This window comes from Athene cunicularia, assembly GCF_003259725.1.
Source record: "Athene cunicularia isolate RWA chromosome 2 unlocalized genomic scaffold, athCun1 chr2_part1, whole genome shotgun sequence".
NCBI lineage: Eukaryota > Metazoa > Chordata > Aves > Strigiformes > Strigidae > Athene > Athene cunicularia.
Genome location: NW_020799095.1, coordinates 145,677,304 through 145,705,289, shown reverse-complemented (window position 1 = coordinate 145,705,289; position 27,986 = coordinate 145,677,304). Strand labels below are relative to the sequence as shown.

Genomic DNA, 27,986 nt, shown 5'->3' with positions numbered 1-27,986 from the left:
GGGGGGGGGGAGGATAGTTCCTTTTTCAGCTAAATTAAAAACAGTTACTTTCAGGACAGCCAAAAATCTTCTTCCCTTCCAAGCCCAAATAATAGCTGTCCCTTAATTTTCGGGGCTGTGTAACCCTATTTTTAGTGTTTTCATTCATTTTTCTGAATTCAGGTCAAGTTCAAAGAAAATACACCACTTCACAAAATCAAAGGAGTTTTTACTTAGATGGTAAAAATAAATCTAATATTTCCATAGTTTTTCCACTGTATTATTTTTCAGGCAGAAGTTATCTTCAACCAGAAGGTGTGAAATATTTTGGTGATCCCCAAAACTGCATTGTGTATTGGAAATCGGTTAGTTCCTGAAAATACTTGTCCTAATCTCTTATAGATGGAGAAGGTGTCCTGACTACTCTGAAACAAGCTTCTGGGTAAATCCAGGCATGGTGTGGCCTCAGCTCCTCATTGCAATCTATTTCCTGTACACATTGCTTTGGGTAAACCTTTCCAAGACAGTCAGTGTCATTTCTAGAGTAAGTAACTCCCAGGTGCATCCTGACTGTGCTCCCTTTTTGCTGTTCATTTTTAAACTCATCTTCAAAGTGATTCTGAGACTTCAGCCAGTCTTGAAGAAAACATTGCTCATGGCCATGTTTTACTCTCTCTTGCTTTGCCAGCTCAATAATTTGTGACTTTTTACTATATTAGTACTTAAAAGAAGAGGCATGAGGAGACCTTAGATTGCTTAAACTTAATTTCAGGGGAGAAATGACTGTGTGTTCACTCTCAGGAATTGACTTCAGACAATGTGGTGGTTTCGTTATGCTGTAACTGAGACAACGATAACTGCACTGGCGACTTTCCTGTCAAGGAGAGACCCATGTGAGGTGCTTGGACTAAACACAGGCAGAGCCCTTGCCGGAGAGCTGTCTGTCTCCCAAGCTCAGTCTGCCCTCCCTTCCCATTAACCCTGTGCTGTATGTGTGAATAAGGATTATTCACCCAAATAGTCCTGTAGCATTAGTATCCCTCCACTTCTAGGAAGGCAAGATCTGATTTCAGAGCCTAATGACCAGTATTCGAGATGAGGTGACATCTGGGGCCAAAGGGTGGGGTGATTTCACAGGCTGTTTCATGGTTTATTTGGAGAATATATTGTTTAAGCTCTTCCAGCTTGGTAGGGTGTGGCCTTTTGGAAGGAAATATTCATAGCTGCTGTGAATAAAATTACATTGTCCATACTGGAGTTAGCAGTATCACCTGTGTGGGTGTGAAGAAGCAGGGAAGAAAAGGTCAGTGCCAACACACCCACAGTGGCTCATCTTGCTTCACTGGGCTGGGCTGCTTCTGGAGAAGGCACCTGAAAATGTACCCGGCTGTTTCTGTGGTCACGGAAACAAGGGGGCTGTTGTCAGGGCTGTCACTGGCTCTTCATTTCCTTAAATCTACCCAGCTGATAAACTCCCCTTTGGTTACTTTAATCTGGTAAGAAATAATGGCTCAACTTTTCCTCCTGGGTACACCCCTGCAGCTGCTCTGTGCTTTTTGTGACTTAAAGGTGAACTGGAGTCTTCCTCTCTCAGAGGTGATCTGGGCATTAACAATACTCCAGACTGTAACCAGCTTATTAGAAATTCCTCTCCTCTCCCCTCCTCTCCCCTCCTCTCCCCTCCTCTCCCCTCCCTGTGTGTCTGTCTGTCTGTCTATCTGCCTTGCCTCTTCTTACACTCAGGGACTGTGAGAGTCTCAGTGTTTTGGAATGTGGCACCTTATGTTATGTGATGCATTTCTTTCTGTTTATATTTTCTTACCCACCCTCCTGAGCTGGTTCACCTGCAAGGTTTTCATTGTTGTTCCATGACACAAATGCTGTGGACATTTCCACTAAATTTAGTAACCTGTATATAAGGAAACAGGGCAAGAATTATATGCTGTAACATAGCATAGCATTTATTTATAGTTTTCTTGGTTTATTCTCAGGGTTTTTTGGCATTGTTTTTTGTGGTCAGAAAGTATCAAAAATATGAGATCAGAACCTGCTGTTCTAAATCCAAAATAACCCTGTTGAGGTTGATGGATTAAAGCTGTGATAAGTAAAATCAGGCTCAGAGTTCCCTGGCAATTTTATCTGTAGCACATTGTTCATAAACTACCATGTTATAACAATTTTTATCTTGAGTCTTATGATATTTGAGAGGTTTGCTTTCTTTTTTTTCAGAAGAAATCTCAGCTCTTAGGGCCATGTGATTAACGTATCTAAAAGAAAATGTTAGCTTTTAGTCATTATGTTTGTAGGAAAAAACGTAATATATGGCTTAAAGATTTGCTAACCAGACTACAAACAAAAGGGCATCCCCAACACATGCACTGGGGGAGTCATGGAAGCTTCACTTATTTTTAAGTACAGCAGCAGAGCTGTCTTGGCACCTGAGTCATGCATTTTGAATGCTCTTTGTAGAAAATTTGCCCAAATACTTTGATCACCAGAAGTCGTTTTTAAAACTGGGACGCTGTCTGTGATTCTTTGAAAGCAATACAAAGGGCTCTGTGCTTTGAAGGTAGAGTGTTCACAGCAGAAGGTGGTACCAAACCCAGCCCAGGTCCCCAGCTTTAGTCCCTGTGCCTGCTAGATGCGCAGTCCTCCCTGGTGTTGCCCTGCTTGGGTGCAAGCACGAGATCTGGACCAGACTTGGACATACTAGGAGAACCTGATGCTGGGCTACCTCTGGCACACCCCCATGTACACCCAGCTGGGCTGCAGCTCCAGCGAGCACAGATGGATCTGAAGGTGGTCCAAGCTCATGGGTCCCTCTAAGCATTGCAGTGCTCTCTGCCAAGTTGCAAGCATCCTGCAGCCAGAAATGAGGGCACACAGAGCTGGCAGAGGCAGGGTCTTCGCTCCTTAGAGTAGCACGGAGATGACCTGTACCAGCCATGGAAGTCAGAAATAATACAATTTGGCATATGCATATTACTGTGTGTTATTTGCATAATATATGCACATTACAGTCAGATTTGAGAATGCATATATTTGACAGACACAAATCATTAAACAAAGCCCAAACTCTTGAAAGCCCCTATATTCTCCTCCTTAATCTCTTTGATGCATAGTAATTGCAGGACATTAAACATAACAATAATAACACCATATTTTCCAGACCAAGGAGGCATTTTTCAAATTGATGGTTCCCTTTTAACCTCTCCTTCAGTCTGCAAAATGGAGATTACCTGGATTTGCCCCATCAGGCTGTTGCTAGGATTAATCTTTGTACAGTGTCTTACAGCTGGGAAGCGTTGCATGAGTATTAATGCCTCCGAACTGCTACAGCAAGGCAATTAGTAGCCGTGCAAAAGAGATTCTCATGGGGCTTTATTCCCTCATTATCTTTTAAAAACAGTTTAAAAAAAATTAGAAAAGCCACAAAACCCAGTATTGCTACACCAGCTTCCCCAGGCTGCCTGGCTGTGTGCTTGCAGGGCAGCCCCAGCAGTGCTGGCTCTGCCAAACCCACAGCTATACCTGCCTGTCCACCATGAGGGTTGTGTCTGGGTCCGTGCTCCATCTGCATCCACATCACACCAATGATTACTGGTTAAGCGGGGTATTTTCTACCTGCTCTAGTAAGTTGGAATTTTGAAGGTGTATTTAAAACGCTGCCAAACTTGTCCATGGATGCAGGATGCAAAGGCACCAGGAGAGCTTTCCTTTGAGGCTCTCCTGACTGTAGCTGTGTCCTCACCGCTCTAAGCTATTAGCTCTGAGCAGCCTTGGCTGAATTCACACCTCCCTTTGCATCCCTTTAGCTGAGCTTTGGGTATTGCTTCTTGGCAATTGCTGGCAATGTGATGATACCAGAGAGCCCAAGGAAGCCTTCCTAGAAGTTTAGAACAGTGAAGTCCCTTGTCATTCTTAATGGAGGCATGTACCCAGTAATGAAAGGAAGAGCAACAGGCTCTTCCTTGGAAAGCCATTCATGGATAAAGAGGGGAAGTTCATAAACTTTGAGAGTTCTTTTTTCTTTTCCCCCCCCCCCCCCGCGCTTTTTTTAAATAAGATCATGCAAAACCAGCTAGTAAACTTCTGTATGTGAAGTGGGGAGTTTCAAAGGCCAGGATGACAGAGTAGTTTGCCTTCCCTGTGAAGGTGATTAGGAAACATCTCAATCTGGACTCCCAGTTATAGTTTTTAACAACCTGAGGTGAAGGGTTGACTCTCGAGTGCTAGACAAATAGTTTATGGAGGGGAGCTGGAGTTTTAAGTGATCTAGTGATAATTTATATGTGGACACAAGGTGGGTTAAGATGCTTTTTGGACTTGGGCAACAGGTTAAGCTGCATCATTAGATGCAGCTGTTGTTTGCATAGACTTCTGAGAAAAGCAGCCACTTCACTCAGGACACCAGTCAGGTATTTCAGTGTATTTAAGCCCACTTCTAGCAGCTGTATCTATACACACATTCCTGGCACACATCTATGGCACTTGGAGGGAGGATGCTGTCCCAACAGATGCACGTGGCACTGCTATGGCTCTGCCTTGCATGTCACGGACAGACCTTCACCCAGTGCTTCTATCAGTTTATGGGAAAGACCAGATGGGTGGGAGCTTGTTAAAAAAAAAAGACTCAAAAAAATGACAAAAATTTGGTGTGGGAAAGTGAACTTGTGGCTTGTAATTGTAATGCTATTAAAATTATCTTTTTCAAGAAGTCAAGTAAACATAGCACAGTAAGGAACTGGCTGCACATTAAGTCTGAACTTTTAAAAACTATCTGCCTTGAATTTAATCAGTTTCATTGCCCACTCTGCTCTGTTTTGCTGAAATGTCAAAGACTAGCCAGTGCTGGTTGAAGATTATGCCTGAAGAGTATAGTCCAACCACATAATCACTGATGAAATTAAACAGAGCCGTTTTAATGATGGATGTCTTATTTTATAGATGTTCAGCACACAGTGCAATAAGTTCATCATTCTATTTGAGGTCACTGAGGGAATCTATAAGTAACAATGTCTGCTGTAGAAGTTGAGCACAACCAAGGGATGGTAGGATGATGGTGTCCTGCTTTCAGGCTGGTGTTGGTGACCATGTTTTAACTTAGTGTCAATAGACTTACCCTAGACCAACAGCAGCATAACAGAAAGAAAAGGCAGATCCCTGTTTTGTATAACTGAATGTGTCTATCCATGATAATGTTTCTACCATTTTAATGCATCAAACAGAAGTCAATATTCCATGTCCTTTCCTTTCATGATGCTATCATTCTGGCTGAAAAGGCAATTTACCTTAATAAGGGGGCTCAGTGACTTAGAATTTTCTGAAAATTACCTCCCTCATCTGAATTTTCTTAGTCAAAATCAGTTCAAGAACAGGTTTTTGGTTTGGGTTTTGTTTGTTTGTTTGTTTGTTTTTTTCCCCCAAATAACTATGTTCTTAAAAATGTTTTAGTGCATGTTTGATGGTTTTCCCTTTAATTTCTTAAAGACAGTTAAAGTCAGTTCACCTTTACAGAGAGATAGTATACATGAGTGTATGCACATCCATGTTTAAATTACTCAAAATAAGTTCCTTTTTAAAGGAACACCTGATACTACACTCTAAGACATCTATGAAGTCGCCATTTATCTTGAAGGCTTCGGGCTTTCTAATATTAAGTGGTTTTCACATATTTAGAGTAAAAACAGGTTTAGACTGGATTCATAAAGAATGTATAAGACTTTAGATACGTGACCACGTGTTTGTAGCATCAAATTTAGAAGAAGATAAGCTTTTTCACCTAATTGAGCCATCCACTGAATAGTGACTTGTGCGGTAATAATGGCAGTGCTTGTCTGGACATCCCAATTACCTTGCATCCTAATCATCTTGTACAGTCCATATATGAGTATATAGGCTAACAAGCCTTAGCAGGAACATGAAGTCTATGTATGCAGAGAGACCTGGACAGGCTGGAGCCATGGGCTGAGCCCAACTGGGGGAGTTTCACTAAGGGCAAATGCCGGGGGCTGCCCTTGGGCCACAACAACCCCCAGCAGCGCTACAGGCTTGGGGAGGAGTGGCTGGAGAGCTGCCAGTCAGAGAGGGACCTGGGGGGGTGATTGACAGCCGGCTGAACAGGAGCCAGCAGTGTGCCCAGGGGGCCAAGAAGGCCAATGGCATCCTGGCTTGTGTCAGCAATAGCGTGGCCAGCAGGGACAGGGAAGGGATCTGAGCCCTGTGCTCGGCACTGGTGAGGCCGCCCCTCGATTCCTGTGTTCAGTTTTGGGCCCCTCACTACAAAAAGGACATTGAATGACTCGAGCGTGTCCAGAGAAGGGCAACGGAGCTGGGGCAGGGTCTGGAGCACAGGTCGTACGGGGAGCGGCTGAGGGAACTGGGGGGGTTTAGTCTGGAGAAGAGGAGGCTGAGGGGAGACCTCATCACCTTCTACAGCTCCCTGACAGGAGGGTGCAGAGAGCTGGGGATGAGTCTCTTGAACCAAGTAACAAGCGATAGGACAAGAGGGAATGGCCTCAAGTTGCACAAGGGAAGGTTTAGACTAGATATTCGGAAGCATTTCTTTCCAGAAGGGGTTGTTGGGCGTTGGAATGGGCTGCCCAGGGAGGTGGTGGAGTCCCCATCCCTGGACGGGTTGAAGAGTCGGATCGACATAGCGCTGAGGGATCTGGTGTAGTTGGGAACTGTCAGTGTGAGGTTAATGGTTGGACTGGGTGATCTTCAAGGTTCTTTGCATCCTAGACAATTCTGTGATTCTATGCAACGTTTCTTTCTTTCAAGTTATTGGCCCCAATGTTATCTTGTAGCTTTGAGCTCCACAGACTCTTGTTCAGTTCAGAGCAAATAAGGTTGCTTTACTTAGTTCTGCAAACAAACAGCACAAAATTTAAACAAAAATTATAGTGATAAAACTTTTTGTGTGTGTGAGAGAGAGATAGCAGAACAAATTAACAGTTCCTGGTGCAGTGGAGGGAAACGCATCAGAAACTAAGGCCAGGCTGTTGCTGGGAGTCATGGGAAAAGGTGTTTCTCCTCTCTTCCTCCCTGTCTCTCCTCACCCTAGGCTGGCAGAGCAAGGGTAGAGCCTTTTGGCATATTTTGTGTTAGGAGCCATTCTCCCTTTGTGAACTTACAAGTGACACCACAAGGATGGGGGATGATTTTTGTGAGCCTGCCAACACTCCCAAACTCTTAGTAACACTCAGGGAACAGAGCCCCAGAAGGGGAGTGTCTGACCATCACCTGCCCTTCACCTTGCCTGTACCTTCCCGATCTAGCCATTGTTTCCACCATGCACCACAGAGCTGCTACAAAAGAGTTTCCCTCCATGGCAACAGACACAATGACCAAGTTCCGGGTGGTTTTCTTCATCCTGGAGAATTTTTAAGATTATTTTACATCCTCAACCCTCAGGGCTAAATCTACTTCACTGTAGTTTCCTGTTGCATTAGCAGCTGGTTCCTCCAGTTCAGAACAGCAGCAATAAGATCTCTCATTCCCACGTCTGTCCTATGCCAAAATTTATGGGAGTGTCAGCCACTCCTGTGCTCCATAAGGTTCACTGAGACTTTTCTGTCCTTCCTAGAAGGGTTAAAAGAAATCTTATACATGTCCTAACAGAAGATATCTGGTCCAAGGTTGGGATTAAGTTTATAGATACCAGAGAAACATTCATTCTGCTAAGGTCAGCCTTGGGGAGACCACATAATCTGTTCCACCATGGCTGGATGGGGACTGAGGAGGTGTGGGGATCCAAGGAGAAGAAAAGGGGAAGCGGGTTAAAAAAGTTAATGGAAAGGATTTTTTACTTTTTTCCACACTTCTGCTCCCAACCTGAAGCCTTGTAGCGCATCCTGCAGGAGACAGTGTCTGCAGGTAGATGTAAGATTGGTCTTTGAGAAGACATTTGAAGCTGTGTCTTGCTCACAGAAAGACTAGCTGTATGGGTAACCTGGAGTGATTTTTCTCCCTGACAGAAACTGCAAGGAGAGAAAACTCCAAAGAATATTAATGCTACTCTCAAGGAATTGTTTGGGATCATTCCTGGGGTTGGGGATCCGCTGCAGGAGCGAGGCACTTACACATGCAGACGATGCGCCGTCGTGGGCAACTCTGGGAACCTTCGGCAGTCTCAGTATGGCCAAGATATTGACTCCCATGACTTTGTACTCAGGTGAGTAGGCATCGCCTTGGCTCCAGATGTCTCTGTTGTTTGAGATTCACTGGTATCTTTTGGGGACAAGTGAGCAAACAAGATTTCAGGGGCTATCTAGTGAAATCTGGTACTTAGGTCAAATCTAAGTTTCAGGGAAGTAAATTATGTGTGTTGGAGATATGATGTCATGTTTTATCTGGGGGAAAAAAACATGTATAGGTATTGGTACTGTAGCTTATTCTGCACTATCCATAATTGCCTGTGTTAAAAAATGTATCTGAAAAAGAAATGCAGTTTTAAGTAAAAGTTATTTCTGCAACTAGTACTTACAATCCTTTTCACACTTAATTGACTGTATCAGATTTGACATTCTTGCACCAGTTCATACTTAAGCAACAGTGGGGTGGAAAAGACAAGTCACTTTGCAATGGACAGGAGACAACTGGTCGCATTGCCTCTGCCTTTCAAGGCAATGAAAGTTGGCTATTTTGTCCTACTGAAATTCAAATGGGAACTAGGTAAGCAGAGCTAATCACCCAGAGGGCAGCCAGGATATCTGGGCTGACTAAGTTCATCTCCAGCGTGTTGTCCAGCTTTCACACTGCAGCTGCAAGTACAGCACAATTTGGGAAGGAAAACAGGGCAGGTCAGAGGGCCTGGCAGGGAGAGATTGCTATTGGAAATACCACATGTGGGATTATACTCTCAGAAATAGCGTAAGTTTTAGTAGGAAGCTGTGCACTGAAGTCAAGAGTGAATCAGCAGAAGATCAACACTATCTGAACTGTTAAGCCACCTTAGGCCACTTCACTTCCAATGTGGCTTGAACATGCTGTAGAGTCTTCATATGACATCTAAATGTTCACGGTAAATCATTTCAGGAGTTGCTTCCTTCAGCTGTGTATCTTGCCCTCTGCCAAAAGTACCTCCCCGAAGGCAGAGGCAGCCAACCTGGTCTTCAGATCCATGAAGGCAAGTAAAGAGCCCTCAGCGTTAGGTCTGCAGGTTGCAAATGTGAGGCAGTTGAGGTGCCTTTATGCTGTAATTCCATGTTCCTCACTAGGAGACAGCCCCATTCCTGTGTGGACTCTCTTATCTTATCTGGTCTGTGTCTCCAGATTTATGCAGAAAAGTCTTTGCTAGACCCAAAAGCTATTTTTTGGAGCAGCAACTAAAGAGTAACACACTCAGATGCATGTTTCTACTTCGAGGCCTTGCCCTTCTCGTAGCCATGCATCCCCGGTAAGGGAGAAACTCTCTGTGACTTGGAATTGAACCTTCCAGCCTCAGATTTATATCTGAGCAATCTCAAGCCAGATATGAAGGTAAGACACAAGGTTTTAAGATTCACCATGGAAATCTGTGCAGAGAAGGTGACCCCTCTGTGTGTTAATCCAAAAAAATCTGATGACCCGGTATTCACTTGCAAATCTCCAGCAATACAGCCAAGTGCGGGGAAAAGCCAGGGAATCTGAGGGGACATCTTTGCTCTCAGACACTGTTCCAGCTCACTTTTATTTGTTTAAGTGTCTACTTTCATGACAGAAGGAAATCCTTGCTCAGTCCTTCCTGCTGAGTCTGGGTGTGAATGCTGCCTTCTGCCATGTCACACAAGGCAGCCCACCACAGATGGTGGGGAAAATACACAGACCTGAGGGCAGCTTGTGACCAACATAACCAAGATGCCACCCTTGGCTTTGTCCTGATGGAAAGAAAACCCCATATTTATACCTTAGACTGACTAATCTCATAGCAAACATAGTAAGTCTCATGCTTTATTAGTATTTCTACACAGTACAATGTGGGTCGCTGGCAGGGAAGAGGCTAATTCAATAAGTCCACACAGGCTGACAGGCTGTTCTGCCTATGCTAATAACTCCCTCTGAGGGAATTAGAAGAAACTTAACTAATTCACCTGGGGGAGAACTGCAGTAACACACCCTGGCATAGACTTGTTACATAGATTTTACCTCCCCCATTATCGGTGATGTGGGCAGTATGTTGTCTGGCAATGTACGATGCTTCTCATCACCTCATCAGCTACATCCTTCCTTGTCCTCCCTGCACTTCTGCCAGGAGCTGAGCTAATGTCTCTGCAGAAGACTCCACTGGACTTTAGAGAAACCCCATTCTCCTCAGAGCCAGCTTAGGATTTTTTTTTCCATGGTGTTGCACAGCACTCTGGATTCATGCAAGGTCAGTCAGAGCCACTTTGGGGATCTCTAATTTGTGTTATGCTGACACCACAGAAACATTCAAATCTTTACCAGCGGGGAACTAATTTATCAGGGAAGGAATTGCTGATGTGTCCCCAGATTTGCTTTCAGAAGAAAACACAAGTGTAGAGGTATTTCTGCAATCCTGAGCTCAGAAACCCCCACTCTGTTCCCAGGTACACCCAACACAAGGTAGCTCTGCTGGCCAGCATGTTTTGACTGAGCCCTGGTGGCCCCTGGACAGATCTCCAAGCACTGACCCCAGAGTTACCTAAAGCACACCATGGTGCAGGGAGTGACCCTAAGTAGATGTAATGAAATTGGAGGACATACTACGAAGTAAGGTTTGAGTAAATGATGTGTCAGCAACAGGTCCTGTATTTGTCACTGTGGCTTTGGTGCATTTTCATGGGAGGACCATAAAAGAAATTTGCTTCTTCTTATCACAGATAACATGGTTTGTTACCTTGATCCTAGACATTCAAATACACCTGTACAGATGGGGGAGAATGAAACTGCAAGAAGTCAAGCTGCTGGACTTCAGGGCAATGTTTTTCTCACCTACTGGAGGCTGCAGATTTAGGATGAAAGGAGATGTGTTTCCATGGACTTAACCACTTTTTTGACCAGCTCTCTGCTGACTGTGAAGGAAATGCAGGGATGTGCTCAGAGATACACCTGCTTGGTAGACACTCCCATTCAGTCCAAGAAATACCACACTAAAGCTGAGCTTTCATTTGCTGCTAATTTATCCACATGGGTGGTGGACATTTCAGCCTGCTTGAGGATCCCTACATTCTGTCAAGGCTGTCTGCAGAGCCTGCATGCAGCACTCAGCTGTGGGAGCACTTTCCTGCCACCTCAAGCAAATGATTTGGGGAAGATTTACATGTATTTGTACCTATCTAATTTGTCTCCTTCTTCACTCTCTCACTTCTTACATTTGGGCTGCAGAATGAACCGTGCCCCCACCGCTGGCTACGAATCAGATGTTGGGAGCAAAACCACTCACCACTTTGTTTACCCTGAGAGCTACAAAGAACTGGCGGAAAATGTGAGCATGATCCTGATCCCCTTCAAAACCCTGGACCTGCGCTGGGTTGTCACTGCTCTCACCACAGGCACCATCAACTTGTGAGTAAGGGCAGGCTGAAAGGGTGGGAGCTCCTGCATCTCATGTTGCTATAGGAGATAAAAGCCCTTGCTGGGCAAATAATACCAGCTTCTGATAAGGCCTAGAGGAGGTTTACAGACCCTCTCAGGTCAAAGTTCAGTCCTGAACACTTGCTTTCTAGGAAAAGCTTAATGTTACAATGCAGTGTTTGAGGCAAAGATCCAGCTTTTCACAGCCCCACACAGTGGTCTCAAGAGAAATGAAAAAGGGAGATTTTGCTGATGGAGACAGCCAGTACCACCAGTGGTTTCCTGGGCTTTGGGGTTCAGTGCCTCATTTTGGGCTTCTGCTTATCCTTCCTCCTCTGTGGTCCCTTGGGAGTACAGCGAGTGCAGTGAGCATGCCTGTACCCAGATGTACCCATCAGAAAGCCATCTGCAGAATCAGGTGCTTAGTGGTCCTAGACACCTGGATTATCCTACCTGAGACACTTGGATGGCCAATGTTATCCCACTTGCAGAAGAGGACAAGGAGGCAGAGGGAAGTACAGATTGCTCACACAAGGCAGTCAGAGCAGAAGCAGACTGCAGCACTCAGTGCCCCATCCACAGCATCGTCCCCTGGGCAGGTCAGTCAGGAGTTTGGTCGGGTTTTCCTGCTGGAATGTGATCAAGAGCCGTGCAGAAGAGACAGTGTTGGTTTGTGTGTCACCTGTGCGCCTTAGCCTTAAATTCACATGTCAGTAATGTGCCGTGCTCGTATTTATTCTCCATTTCATCTTTATGAGTGCTTTCAGAAGTAAATGTTGTCCAGCTTAATACATTTATGGCAACACTAGAATTAGAAATTTGTCTTCTGGATGCCTGCTAGCAGATTTTCTCCCTTCCTTTAAGCTGGCTTTTCCTAATCCAGAGAATAAAATATGTGACATTTGCACTGTGTGTGAGGTTATCTACTAGATGCAAAACCACAGCCTTCTGGGACTGCTCAGTGGCACTCTGTTACACATAGACAACAAGAGTAGATCAGATTACTTTAGTCCAGAGAGAAATATTTCAAGACATTTCAACTTTTTTCCCAATTTCAGAGTCTCAGAAGATTACAAATTTGGGAAAAGTATATCCCTGATAACTGGGCATAAGACCCACTTCACATTTTTAAGGAAAATGTTTTGATGGGTTAACAAATGGAGTTTTATTTCTTCTTCTCTTTTTCTTTTGTCTCTTTACAAATGTGTTTTAGATTCTTTTCATTTCTTATTAAGATTCTCTTGTAATAAATCTGGTTTCGTGCCTTTTTACCTTTTTTGCCACCAGCACTTAGTATATACAGTCATAAATTGTCTTGAAAAAATCCATCTTCAGGACACACTTGTAACTTGGAAAAATCATCCCACTTAGAAAACTGGCTAAAAAATATCACAGTTTTTTTGCAAGACTTAGGGGTTTTTTTCCTTTTAGAAGCTATATTGATTAAAAAAGGTGGAGAACCTCTGCCTTTAAGCCTGGATCCAAATCCTACCATAAGTAATGGAAAGCTCCCAGCTGCCCTCAGCGTCATTTGAATGAAGCCCCTTGCTGCATCTTTGTTCTATCTGTGCCTGCACTAGGAAGAGGAGCCCACAGAGAACCAGTTCCTGCTGTCGTCGTGCATCTGTGTTTCTCTCACTGTCACTGCTCTGTGCCCAGATTGCAAAGCTGTTCTCTACTTTTTGTCAAGTATTTACCTTCAGAAGTGGCAGCAAGTGGGTTGCCACAGTAAAGTTGAGTGAGCCTTTAGCCTATCAGGGAGATATCTGGCTAACTACAAGGCAGTCACAGCACTGGAAAAGGAAAAACATCTTTTCTTAATAAATTACAGGATATATTATATATTTATAATTAGATTGTATACCTGGGCTTGGCAAGCATCTGGTATAAATTAGCGTGTTAGTAGTTAACCACATGGAAGAAATACCAGTATTTTAAGATTTTTTGCCATGCTCAAGGCAGGGAAATTGCATAATTAATAAGCTGGTACATTCTGGAATAATAAAACCAGAAAATCATAAGCACACAAATCATAACAATATATGTAACATAATTTTAGGCTAGCAGAATAAACCTATGAGCACTCATTAAACACAATGTCAGATGCAGTGTGTAAGGAAATTGTTGAGTGTACATTTGTAAAGAGGAGAAGGTATGAAATAAAAATAAAGCCTATCTGAAATTTGGTATTTTAGAAGAGAAGAAATACTCATCTTCTTACCCCAACCTGTGTGGCCATCATGCCTTGTGCACAGGCTGCATGGTATCAACTGATGTTAGGTTAAAACCTAAGTGCACTCATTATTGAAAAAGATAAACATCCTGTATCAGTTAGATTGTGACACAATGTTTAATTTTCTGTATCCCATTCAAATGAAGTAATAATCTCCTAAGACTCAAAACCCATAAATTCATCATTCTCCTCCCAGTAGTAGAATAATTCAAGCAATTTTTACAGTTCAAAACAAAAGCCAAACTACAGATGGCCTTAATATTAGATTGAATTGATAGATGAATGATTCTCTCAGACATGTCCCATTTGACTGATGGATGTCCCATTTCAAAGTTGCTCTCTGAGACTGAGCATTATCCCAGAAAAGATCAAGAAAAGCCTTCTAGAACAGAAAACCTTCAGGCCCTCATCAGTCATATATATAGCCTAGTTGCCTTAACTTGCCTTCTGCAATTTAGGAATCTCTGTATTAAAAAAAAAAAAACCACTTGGTTTGGCAAAGGACAATTTTTGTATTCCTTAACATTTCCACATCTTCCACTTGGGTCAAGGGTACAGTAAATATCCTGTACAAGGTGGCCAGTAATGATGGCAGACTTCACTAGAGCTCTGAAAAGTGGCTTGTAGAAAATGTTTTCCAAATTATACGTATCCACCTTCATGACAGGCTTCACTCTTTGTCCTGCTCCAGTGTGGTACTTAGTCACTAACTCCCTGGCTGCTATGTAGCCCAGGTTTTACATGATCATAATGGCATAGGTCTCCATTTGGTTTTAGTCAGTGTGCCAGTACTTTCTGTGCAGTTGTATGAAATTCTGCAGCCAAGTAGCATCAGAACTTGGGTATTGCTTCCAAAAAAATGAAATATCCCATGATTAAAATGACTGTCATCTGACAAGAGCTACAGTAGTCTCCTGGTTGGATCAGAGTTGTCTGCACATACTGTCTTGAACACTGCATACTGATCTCTTTGGTTTATTACTGTGCCTAGCTAGATGTCCGTGTAATATGGTCCCCTTGTTTCCTCCACATCACCTTTTCAGAAAAGACTCATTGTTTATTTATATAATAATGAGATTTTACCAGCAAAGAAGCCCTTTTTGCCTTCATAACCACAAAAAGGACATGGGTTCACTGAGCCTGCTTCTCCTGACTTTGTTTATCAAGGTGAGACGTGGGAAGGAGATGCAAGGGCAGATTTGCTGAGAGCAGATTAAAAAGTCTGCATGGGTGTCCCCTTCCCCATTAGCATCTTGTGTCACATCTCAGGAGGGCTGGAGCACACCCACCACCTCTTCCACTGCATCCAGCCCAGAGCAGGGATTGCAGGTCAGGGATGGCCAGAAGGAGAGGAGGACATTGCTAGCTCACTACTGCTTTGGGAAGACTTAATGTTTCAAAGTGCTGATGATCCATGGTTCAAAGAGAAATTAAACCTTAATGACAGGAACCTTGTTGTTACCAAAAATCAAGCAAAAACACTTAGATGGAACTAATGGAAAGCTTTAGTGATTTACCGCAACCCATCTAAAAAGTATGCAGGGTGCATTTTGGGATATACTCCAATTGCAAGGCCAGTTCACTAGAATTTTTTTTCTTGAAACAAACTCGGAGATTTTTTTCTTACAGCACTCATGATGAGCTGTGCAATGCCAGCAGGCACTGTGCATGAGATATGGGGAAAAAAAGATGGTTTTGTTTTCAAGGCATGACTCGTGATTTTGACCCGGTCATAATGTATGACTTGGAAGTTTGATACTGGGAACTGCAGGAAGCCTTCAGCGTTCCCCTGGGGAGGAGGGGAATAGCTGGCAGGCAAGGGGCTGTGTACTAGGAATGCCCGAGTTGCACATAACCACAGAAATTATGAACTCCACTACCACCTACTCTGAAAATCATGCAGTACCTACAAGTATTAGGAGGGAAAAGTCTCCCCCTAGTGGGAAAAGATTTTTCTGCCATGAAATTAAAATGGAAAGACCTTCCCATCATCAAAGTGCAAAGACTGCAACAGTCATGATCCAAGAATCAGAAGTCACGGGCTCCACATAATATTGGCTCTACACTATATTGTCAACTAAATCTTTGGTGTTCTACTGTCAATAATTAACTTGAAAATTGAAAAATGTAATGGCTTGCTATGAAGTTGCTTCAGTGACAGCTCGGTTCTTTTCACGCCATATTACTTAATTACAGCCTCATTTTACAACAACTTCAATTTATTACTTTCAAATAATTTTCATTTATTACTGTACATGAAGAATAGTCTTTCTTTCTTTGGAAATACATATAAATATTGGTATGTTGGGCTTTTATTAATCTTGTTGTTGTGGGTTTTTTGTTCTTTTAACAGCACATATGTTCCAGTTCCACGGAAAATCAAAGTCAAAAAAGAAAAGGTGAGCAATGCTGGTTTATGACTTTGTTCTGCTAATCTACTTGTAGGTCTTTTGCCTCTTTGGGAGATGGCAAGAACCCAGGGAACCCCTTGACATTCATAAAAACTGCAACCAAAACACACACATTTTACAAGGCTCAAGTAAACTAAAGGTTTAGCTTCTGTGTGCCATTCAGGCCATAGATCAACCACTAAATAACTGAGGTTGGAAAGAAACTGCTCTTGCGACTGTGCCATTGCATTGCTGTTGTTCTGAGGTTGCATTGCTTCCTCTGGTACTGCTCAGGGAGATTTAAGGTGCACCATTGGCCAACAGTGCTCACTCTCAACAGCAGTTGCTCTGTTCCCACCCACTGGAGTCATCTGGATGTAACAACAATCTGAGCTGTGAAGTCTGGGTTTTTTTAATAATTTGACTGCTTGAACACCATGGATGTTTCTCACTCCCTGATCATTCCTTGTAATAAGGCGCTAAGTGAACTCTGAACAAATAAAGCTGTGTGTTTTCAAGTCTGTGGAGAATTCATGATAACGTCAATGGCAGCTGGGGAAGGCTCTTAGGCTGCAGCTGTAATAACTACCTGTACCAATTAAACAAGCTTGGAGTCTGGGCTCAGGCCAAGTCCATGCTGGTTTTATCCTGGGTGTATTAATACTCTCCCGGGTAATGTTCAAGCAAAGGTTGGAGGATAGCACAGACCAGGGAATATTCCCTGTTTTGCACAGGGACAGAATTGGGAAATGTGGACATGATCTGTGCCATGCCACTCCCTCAAGAGTAACAAAATATCTCTGACCCATTTTATTTCATAGTGTGAATGTGTAGAAGGCAGGCGGTCAGGACCTCACTTCTCTGAGAAAGTCAAAGAAAGATGGATAAAGCTGGTGCCCACCCTACAACAGTCAGAACAGAGTGCATCCCATTGCCCAAGTATGCTGTGGTTTCATAGACATGTCCTACTGCTGGAGGCAGGATTTCCCATGGGGCAGGGTGGTCGTTCCCATGTTGGACATTTAGCCACCATGTGATGACTTTTGTTGTTGTAGCTGCATGGTTTTAGGACATAAGCAAGGCAGGTTATGTAGGGAGAGAAAAAACCACTTCCTTTTCCATAGACTTTCCAGCAAAATAAAAGTCTCATTCTCTCAGCCTTTGGAGAGGCTGATTTTCAAAGAGGCTCAGGCTCCTAATGTCTCAAGGGCTGGTAAAATATGTTAGCCCCAGAGCCCCAAATTACAGATTAAAGCATATGTCCTTCATTCAGGAGGCCAGGTTTTGCCAAAGGCTTCACATGAGACCTTTAACTAGTATCAGTTTATATCCCTGTGCTTCAAACGGTGGACCTCTAGGGGGTATTAAATAATCACTTAGCTCATCCCGACCTGTTGTGAGGAACATAATAACCTCTGCAAAACCCTTGTAAGATGCACTACAGCAATTTGTTAAACTCCTGTCACAGTTGAGTAGCACCAGCCCAGGGTACGGCTGGCGATATGCAGCAGCTTCCTGAGGAGCGGGGACATGAGAAGCTTGTATTTCTTCCCACACCATGCAATGCAAAACACGCTGTGCGAAGCGATTACACACAGATACAATATCAGCAATTAACCTCTGACTTTGTAAAAGGAAAAGCCCTGCAGCTAACCAGATAGCACTCAAATGCTGTCACTCTAATTACAAACACAGCATGGAGGGAAAAGCTTCTCTTCACCTGATTCAGGGAAGGGGGTTGAAACCAAGGGCTCCCACCAGTCCTTGGATTGACTGTACACTCAGGTCTGATCTTAAGTTCTCTGTCTCTATTAGATGGCTTCATAATTTCCCCAGGAAATAACCAAGTGCAATTTATGTCTTATAAAAGAAAAAAAAAAAAAAAAGTATAGAAAAATAGCATGTTTGGGAAACTGGAGAAATGCAGCTGATGCAACCTGATAGGCTACCTGACCCCTGGTTTCCTTAGATCTGTACCTAAGGAGTTACCAAGACATGGTTGTCATACTGCAAAGAAGATGCAGTCAATCTTACATTTCCACACAAATTGGGCTTGACAATCTTAAAGGTCTTTTCCAACCTAAGTGATTCTATGATTCTGTGAAATCTGGCATGGTATCTTATGCTTGCCTTGCTCAGGCCTCCAACTTCCCAGAGCTCACCTGCATTACAACAGAATGATACAAGGAGACTTGAATGCCTAATTTTCTTCTCACCTGTGACATTTCATACCCATTGGTTTCAGTAGAAATCACCAAGGAATGAATATTCATGTGCAACTACATATGAGAAATATTCTTGAATGCAGTTAACTATGGGACTTTATTTTTCCCTTTCACCTGCTCCCCTCAGGGAATAACTATTATTCCTTTATCCCCCACTCCCCATACAAGTGACCTTTGGAGGATGACATGCTACCATTGCTTTTTTTCCCAGGGTATTTTACTAATGAGTCTTTCTCTCCAATTTTGCCTAGATCCTGGTTTATAATCCAGCTTTTATGAAATATGTCTACGAAAACTGGCTCCAGCATCATGGGAGATACCCCTCCACAGGCCTTCTGTCTTTGATGCTGGCACTCCACCTATGTGACGAGGTAAAGTCTGGCTGTGTTTGGGAATATGGACAAAAAATAAGGAAGTGCCAGGAACATGCCCTGGCTACTCTCTCAGCCTGTATTTCCCATCCTCCATCTTCTCTGCGGTTTGCTTCTTCGGACAGATGCAGAGTCCTTAGTAACATGCAGATATGCTCAACTGACAGTGGAAGATTTTTTTAACGTCAGCAGCTGATAAGGTTTAAGATGCATTTGAGGGGAATATAATTAAACACAAATAGTGGGATTACACTTGCTATCAAGACGTGCCCATCTTGTTAGCAGAAGTCCCAATTATATTTTGTGTCACTCTTAAGGCACCAAGAGCCAATGGTGTTGACATGGGCATGCCCTCTGCCTCCAGCTGCCAGGCCAGAAAAGTACGAATCTCTTGGCCTTGTGTGACATCTGCCTGCCTTAAGTAGATGTATTGACTACTAAAGGACACCTCAAATAGCACTTATGTTTGGGCAACTGCACTGAGGTCTTATCTGTCTAGTCAGTGGAGCCAAGAGGCTGACTCAGCAAATCAGCCTCCTGGTAAGACATTCGGGGAGCAGGATCACTGCCTGGTTTCCACTGACTGTGCTGCCTGGATCACCACTGACTGTAATGGATGCTCAGGCACCTCCATTTGAATATCTAAATCTTAAACATAATCTCACCTGAAGAACTATGATGACCACCTCTTACATAAGCCAGTTTGGGGAATGCAGATGGTCTATTTTCAAACCCAAGCTTGTGGGTTTATACAGTAGGTTAAGATAAATGTTGCTGCTCCAGCAGTTACTTGAGGAAATTCCCTGTCTTGAGTGATGTGAGGTGCTCCTAGGTGATTGGAAACTTAGCGAGTTAGTGTAAGTCCAGGTCAGCTCTACAAAATCAAGAATGGGCTTCTCAGCATGGGGGATGAAAATCACCATGCTGGCAAAATCCCTGGCCTGGACACAGACTTGCTGATGAAAGAGAGCTTTTGTCACCTAGGCCTGTGTTGAGTGGAGATGTGATGTAACTACTCCTAATGATGCTGGCAGAAAGAATGGGCAGCTTGGGTAGAGCCTGTTTTCCAGTAAGCAGTCAATGAGCAAGTCTCTGACATTACCAAAAAAAATATAAAACCACCTCATATTTGGGTGGGTCCAGGTGCAGGTGAGTTAAGGAGCTGGTTTTGTGGACTATGACCATTCAAATCCAGCCATATTGCCACTCTCAGTTTAAATAAATTAACTGTGATGTTTGGACTTTTACCACCAGAGGAGACAGGCATAGCCATCAATGAATGAGCCTTCGAAGGGGAGAGGAAAGACCATAGGTGTATATACACACAAAGAACATCATGTCCATCTGCCTCTGGAGTGCTTGCAGATGTCATATAATTAAGCATATATGTGAGGGTTGACATGGATCATTATTTTGAAGACTAAGAACAAAACCAAAATTTTTCCACTCTTTGTGGCCTTAATCAGCTAAAGTGGAGATTCCCATCCCAAGCCACTGATGTCCTGAGGCCAAACATCATGCTTAGGGATAGGAAGGTGTTTTCAATATTGCTAAATAAGAGTTTGTGGATGGAAAATTCCTTTTCCATCTGAGTTCAGGTATGGTGGTGGTCTCAGCAATAGCTTAGGATCTAATGTCTCTTGAGCAGGCCTTGGGGTGTTATTCCGTGGTTGTGTTGTCTCATGCAGCAGAATAGCTTGGGACACCACTGAAGTCCTTAGGTGCTGCTGCCCATTTTTGAATCAAGAGAGTTTCTTCAACATTTCAGATGAAGACCAATTGCTTTCCAGGCCATAACACTAGTTGTCTCTTATTTCCTAGGTGAATGTGTACGGTTTTGGAGCAGACAGCAAAGGACACTGGCACCATTACTGGGAAAACAACGCTTCAGCTGGGGCTTTCCGGAAGACAGGTGTCCATGATGGGGATTTTGAGTTCAATGTAACTTTGACTCTTGCCTCCATTGAAAAAATAAATTTTTTCAAGGGCAGATGACCCTGGCCACGGGGAGAAGTGAGGGCTGCAATTTCCAGCATGCAGCAGAACAAAGCTCAGTGGGGATGGTCTGGGCGCCAGTCAGGTTTGAACGCATGAATCTGCGGTGGATCCAGAGCGTCTCACTGCTGCAGTGCTCACTGCAGGGAGCTCGGCCAAGGACCGGCTTCCACGCTGCACGGGATTTCCTATCTACAGATAGCTGGGAACTACCAATCCGTAGTGGGAATAAATGAATCTCTGCTTAGGCTCTATGGCTTGATTCTTGAATTACTGATGAAAGATCTCCCTGTTGCAATTAGGGGAAACCTGGGCACAGGAACTGCTCTTTATGTGTCAGTTCTTTCCTCAGGTAAGGCAGGAGATCCTCGAAGAAGAGTGGAAACAACTTCTGGGACTTGAGACCCACTAGGGCAGCTGTGAACATCATAGTAAGGATTACCTCAAAGAAATGAATTCACTTCTGCTGTTGATCTTTTTGAACTGTTTCTTCTTTTTCCTCTATTACTTCTGGTTTCATGCTGTATTAAGGAAAAACATGATGAAGTTGCCTGGAGTAGTAAATATTTCAACCATTGCCTCATTCTGAATTGATAGTGTCTAGAAAATATGGATCAAATCATCTCTGACATATATTATTTAATATTGCTTCCTATACAGCCATAATGAGATAGTAAACAATACTGAAAACTCCAGCAAAAAAATGGCCTTTTTAGCCACTTCTTTGTTTGTCTTCTTTGGTTATATATAATTTTTATTTCTTTTTTTTTTGGTGGAAAATACTCTGGAATGTTCATTTTTATTTAATCGGTTTAAGGTTGGAAAGTGGACTTTTTTCTTTCAGTCATTTATATGTGCCTTTTATAATTGTGCAACAGATGTGATTTTTTTTTTTTTATGATGACAAATGCTAAATTAAACTTTTTTATAAAAGGGGGAAAAAATAACCAAAGTTTAGCCTCCATGTGGTATACTTTTGTAGTCAAATACCATAGTAACAGCTCCTATATTGTATTTGAGCAAACACAAACAAGAATAATTTCTAAAGGTAGCTTTTACCTTTTTTTATGGGAAAATATCCAAACATTGCAAGGAAATTTTTCTTATTTTTTTACAAAGTTAGAAAGTGGTATCTCTTCACAAGGTCTCTATCTGAAATGGAGGAAATATCATGGGTTGGGATATCAGCTAGTAATACAATAGGAATCTTTTGCCCTGTAACAGCATCTACAAGGACACAATCTACGCAAGCTGATCCTACAGTGTAAGCCAGACTTCAAAATTATGTGCATCTCTGGAGGAATGAGTGTATTAATGTCAGTACTTCTAGGCAGTGAGAGGAGGGAAGTGACACTGGAAATTTTATGGCCACAAATCTTTGCTGGAATCAACGTGTTTAATCCTCAAGGACAGATAAAGTACAAATCTAAGAATGAAGTTCAGGTAGTGAAGAACGGAGAACAATGTCTTTTTCTTCCCAATATTATGAAAATAGAATTCATGGATTATTGATCCATTCTCAGCTCTTGGGAAGGCAATGGAGTTCTTACCACAGACTTCAAGGGACTTTAGATCAGGCTTGGAAAAAATGTCTTATTTCATTTTTTATGGATTATGGTAGTTGGGGTTTGTGGCAATTTAGAACCCATCATCTAAATAACTCGTCAGTCATGCACCAATCATGGCAGCATGTCCAAGCGGATGAGTATCTGAGCTCAGTGAAAGCCTAGCACTTTGACCAGTGATGTGCTCCAGTCCAAGATTTATCCCCTTGTCTTTCCATGCTGGTTATTAACAGTGAGCTCCCCTCCGAGACAGAAATTCATGGCACAATGACATTGACAGCTGGAATATCCCTGTTTTGGGCCACAGCACTGGTCACCAACATGAACTGCTTTACCCACATAAGTGTCACTGGACTCACAGTGTATAAAGAGATGAGGATGCCAAACATCTTTGCAGGGAACTGAGCTCCCTTCACTGTACACACATGACCCTTCAGTTTAACAATACGAAAAGGACAGGATTTTCAAATCCTTGTGCTGAGACGTGTTCATGATCCTCATGTCAAGAAGCCCTTTCCCAGCACTGTGGCCAGCAGAACTCACCTGCATGTCACAGGCACGTCAAATTCAATGGGCTTACTGTCTTCTACATGTCCTTTGTAAAAGAATGAAACATTGCTACCTGAACTGTCTTTTGTTTTAAGCATTCCCACTGTTTAAATTGTTAATATGCTTCTGGTGAGATGTCATAGCAATACAAGCAAAGCATCTTCAAGAGGAAGAAGATTCCATGAAACACCATAATGGTATCTTCACCCTATGGCTGGATTTTAGAGATACTGTTTTCATCATAAGCTTCAATTTTTATTTTTTTTTTTCTCATGGACAGATGTCAGTAATTCAGAAGCAGTTCACTGCTGTTTCAGTCATTTTTAGAAAGACTTGGAAGAAAACTCACAGTAGTTTGGTACCCAAATGCCATTGATTTTTTTTTTTTTTTTTAATCACAGATGGCAGTTTGGGATCAAAGAAAGTGGTAAAAAATAATCAGCTATCTTCTAGCTTATGTTGTTCTGAAAGTTTCCTTTTGCTGTCCAAATTAAATTTCCAGTTTCCCCCGAATATTCTGCCTCTGACAGCACATATGAAACATTGTGGCTCATACGGTCATGGATAGATTTAGATTTTAATCATGGAACAAGCTGAAAATCCCATTTAATTTTCTTGCCAACAGCCAGCAGTAACTGTGTACCACTGATGTCCATTTTTCAGAGCATGAGGAGAGCAGAGAGTGGACTTCTCCAGCTGTAGGATGAGGGATAGTCTGTGCCATCACATTTCTATTCCAGAGGAACTTTTTCTAGAGTCCTTTAAGCAACTGAGTGTTGTGTTAGATCTTTGTCTCAGTTTCTCCACAAATTTGCTCCTCTTTCAAATGTCTTCAGAATAAGGAGATTCCAAACAGATCATGCTGAGGGAAGAATTAATTCCCAATTTCACTAATGCCAATGTTGAAGACTGTTCCTGCTAGAAACTTTATGAGTTTATTTTATTTAAAAGAACAACAAAGGAAAACATTTAACAACATGTCAAGGCTTCAAACTCTTGAACTGTATTTGTCACCACTGCAAAGTCTCTGAAGCACTCCTTGAGTGTGTTATGTTTCTTACCAAAGCCAAATCTCTTCTTGAGCACTTTTTCTTCTCCCATGACCAGATTTTCTTCCTATTTTTCTTTGAGTACACAATCAATTGTGATAAGAATTTTGGGTTTTGCTCTGATGGTGGAGAGTCTCACTCAATTATTCTTTGACATTTTATTTATTTAATTTTTCAGTATGATATGAATCAAAATAAATTTTTTATTGTAATCAAATCAAAGGTGTTTCTCTCTGTGGACACTACTTCTTCCCACGATATTTCCCTTAGCTCCTAGAACCTCCTCTGTTGCATAACAGTATAATGAAGCCTTACTCCACTTCCCTCACGCCCATCCCTCAGGTGACATCAGCAGAGGAAGGCATACTTCAGACTGCTGGAAAGCTTGTGGTGGTGGGTATCACACTGCTTAGCTTATGGTAGCTCTAGACCTCTCCAGACAAAAAAACTTTATATGCCTTTGGTCTCCTGATGGATCTGAGCTGTGTTTAGGTGATACATAAGAGAAATTAAGGCAGGCTCAGAAAGCAGTGACTTAAAATGAGATTCAACTCTCCTGTTATCTGGGACTGACAGACCTGGTTCCCTTCATAGGACTGATGCTGAGAATCTACCCCAGGTCCGTATTTTAAGGGCCAAATTTAACTGCTATGATCTCACACAAGCAATTTAGTCATGGATAGTTTAGGCTGTCCATTAGAAGATGGACATTCTCCTGGTGAACCTGGCTGCTTGTGGCTTAGATGGGCACATGCTTTGCTGGGTAAAAAACTGTCTGGATGGCTGGGCCCAAAGAGTTGTGGTGAACGGAGTTAAATCCAGTTGGCGGCCGGTCAGGAGTGGTGTCCCCCAGGGCTGGGTGTTGGGGCCACTCCTGTTTAACATCTTTATTGATGATCCAGACGAGAGGATCGAGGGCACCCCTCAGTCAGTTTGCAGCTGACACCCAGTTGGGTGGGAGTGTTGATCTGCTCGAGGGTGGGGAGGCTCTGCAGAGAGACCTGGACAGGCTGGAGCCATGGGCTGAGCCCAACTGGGGGAGTTTCACTGAGGGCAAATGCCGGGGGCTGCCCTTGGGCCACAACAACCCCCAGCAGCGCTACAGGCCTGGGGAGGAGTGGCTGGAGAGCTGCCAGTCAGAGAGGGACCTGGGGGGTGATTGACAGCCGGCTGAACAGGAGCCAGCAGTGTGCCCAGGGGGCCAAGAAGGCCAATGGCATCCTGACTTGTGTCAGCACTAGCGTGGCCAGCAGGGACAGGGAAGGGATCTGAGCCCTGTGCTCGGCACTGGTGAGGCCGCCCCTCGATTCCTGTGTTCAGTTTTGGGCCCCTCACTACAAAAAGGCCATTGAATGACTCGAGCGTGTCCAGAGAAGGGCAACGGAGCTGGGGCAGGGTCTGGAGCACAGGTCTGCTGGGGAGCGGCTGAGGGAACTGGGGGGGTTTAGTCTGGAGAAGAGGAGGCTGAGGGGAGACCTCATCGCCCTCTACAGCTCCCTGACAGGAGGGTGCAGAGAGCTGGGGATGAGTCTCTTAAACCAAGTAACAAGCGACAGGACAAGAGGGAATGGCCTCAAGTTGCACCAGGGAAGTTTCAGACTGGTTATTAGGAAGCATTTCTTTACAGAAGGGATTGTTGCTGCCCAGGGAGGTGGTGGAGTCCCCATCCCTGGAGGTGTTTAAGAGTAGAATTAACATAGCGCTGAGGGATATGGTGGAGTTGGGAACTGTCAATTTTAGGTTAATGGCTGGACTAGGTGATTTTCAAAGTCTTTTCCCACCTAGATGATTCTGCTACAAATGCTGATGTCAGGAGGTGTCACTCCATCATGCCACACCACCTTATCTGCGTGACCATGGCTTTACTTGGGCACAGTCCACCTTAACTATTTCTTGTGGACCTCATAAGCAGCTCAGTTTCCACATGTGCCATTTCCATTCATTATTTAAGGAAGTAGGGTGCACAGACTAGCAATGATGCAAATTACCTATTGCAACACAACCAAGCTTGTTGCTTGGCTGTAGAAGCTCAAGAAGTCATCACCGGGCAGCTCAGGACACTCCTGTTCATATACAGTCAATGTTCTGATGGTCACAGTAGGTGCTGCTCTCCAGTGGGACTTTCAGAGGACCAGGTTCTTGGGAGATGCTTCACACTTGGCTTTTCAACCCAGGCTCTACACAAGCTGAATGAGTGAGACATTTACCACTAATGGATACAGCCCACTCAGTATCACACTTGTTGAAAGTGAGTGCAAAGTGGAGGCACAGAGGTCTGAGGTGCTATCTCAGTCACATCAGTTTCCCAAGCCTGGTCTCTGCCCAGAGCTTCTATAACCAGACTGGTCACAGAGCTGTTCCAAACAAAGACAGTAGGAGTGCTAACCTGGGATGGCTATGGAACTGGCCTGTGATTTACAGTTAGCTCTCTACCTTCATACTTGCAGCTGTGCAGAAGAGATGCAAAGCATCTGCTCCTCTGTCACCCTCAACAAAGCAAAATAACACTGGGGAACAGCTTGCTGTTAAAAATAATTTTGCATTTTGCTTCATGTCCACTCGGAAGAAGTGCACTGAAATGCAGCTTCCAGGTCTGAAATTATTTGTCAGGAAATTAATTTGCATGAAACACCAATCTAAAGACCCCCTGGGACCAGTAAGACATGCAGCAGCGACAACAGTAACATCCAGACAGATGGACTGACCACAGGAGTTGGACAAAAGACTTTGCTTGTACCATCAAATGAAAAAAGAAAGTACCCACAGGGGAACAATGTGGCTTCCATCCATGGCATGGGTTCTTTTGATGGCTTACATTCAGGATAGCAATTAAACCCAATAGATAAAAAGGCAAGGAAGTCCCTTGGCACCTTTAAAATCTCTGTTTTCACCTGTCTTTCCTACAGTCTTTCAGGGAGCAGATCACATTACATTTTGTTATCTTCAGGCAATGTGAAGTAAAAAATTGTTCATACAGTGAAAAGTTCTCCAAGGTTAGGTACTTTTATGCAGAGGTAAATCTCAGTGTTTCCAGTTTAATTTTCTCCTATAGGAAATGTAGCATGTTGCTTTACTCCTTAATTTCTAAGGTAACTTGCGGCTGGCAGAATATAACTATATTCATATGGGAATTTGTCTGTGTCTGTGACATTAACACTCCTACTAAGACAGGACATTTCCCACAATAGTTACTTTTTTCACATAATCAGAAACTCCAGAGTTACACAGAAAATACCATCTGCCTCTCCGTCCACCCAGACACTAAATCAGTAAGAAAAGCATCCTGGCCTATGCCTCTAACTCTGCATCCTTCAGCACCTTGATGTTCCTCCAAGGATGCCCCAACCAAGCCTCCAAATCTAATGTTACATCAAGCAGCCCTTTACAGTGGTTTCTCCCCAAATGATTTTTGTATTCCCCTCCTTGCTCTCCTGGAGCTGTCACCATCCAGGGGAGCTGCACATTGCTCCCCTAGCCCCAGCCCAAGCCTGCAGTCTAGGGCTGGCTGTTTGAATGAACTGGCCATACCTGAGCTGCTCTTTGAAACACATACAGTTTGCAGCCACATCACGTGTTCAGCCTGCGCATATGTGTGAGTGGGTTTCATATGCTGGAAAATAACAGAAAGTGATTTACACTCCTATTTGTCCTTCAAGTGCTGTAGGATTTTGTGTAACATATCTTCATGTTCAGATATTAGAGGGTGGGGGTGTGTGAGCAAGTTCCCCACGACACTGATGAGGCACTGAGCTTCTTCCTGCAGTGGTGGTGTCACAGGTAGAGTCACGGGAGCAACTGATGTTGCTGTTCATCACTGTTCATTGCTGTGGACATCAAAGAGCTGGCTGTGGGCAGAAGTTCTGCAAGCTGGCAGGCTCTGTCATTTGAAGGTTTGATTTGAATAGGTAGGTAAGGAAATAGAAATAAACAGAAGTAAAGGTCAAGACAGGCTCAATAAAAATAAAGTTAATAGAGCTTCTATAAAATCTTTGGAAAAAAAGTAGTGTTTGGTGCATCAAAGTAAGTGGGCCAGGAGTGAATTAGGGTGGTTATGTTTTTGGGCAACACATGTTGTTGTGACTTGAGCCCAGCAAGCAGCCAAGCACCCACAAA

At 43.4% G+C, this 27,986-nt stretch overlaps 1 protein-coding gene across 1 annotated transcript in view; it reads left to right on the top strand.

Moving 5' to 3' along the window:
• Window positions 1-23,115, top strand: part of ST3GAL1 (ST3 beta-galactoside alpha-2,3-sialyltransferase 1) — a 59,796-nt gene extending 36,681 nt beyond the window's left edge. The window contains exons 3-7 of the mRNA XM_026841610.1: window positions 7,959-8,155; window positions 11,308-11,487; window positions 16,083-16,128; window positions 18,596-18,715; window positions 20,537-23,115. Of these exons, the coding sequence (XP_026697411.1) occupies window positions 7,959-8,155; window positions 11,308-11,487; window positions 16,083-16,128; window positions 18,596-18,715; window positions 20,537-20,710 (717 nt within the window). The 3' untranslated portion in view covers window positions 20,711-23,115. The remainder of the gene's footprint in view (window positions 1-7,958; window positions 8,156-11,307; window positions 11,488-16,082; window positions 16,129-18,595; window positions 18,716-20,536) is intronic.
• The last annotated feature ends 4,871 nt before the right edge of the window (window positions 23,116-27,986 follow it).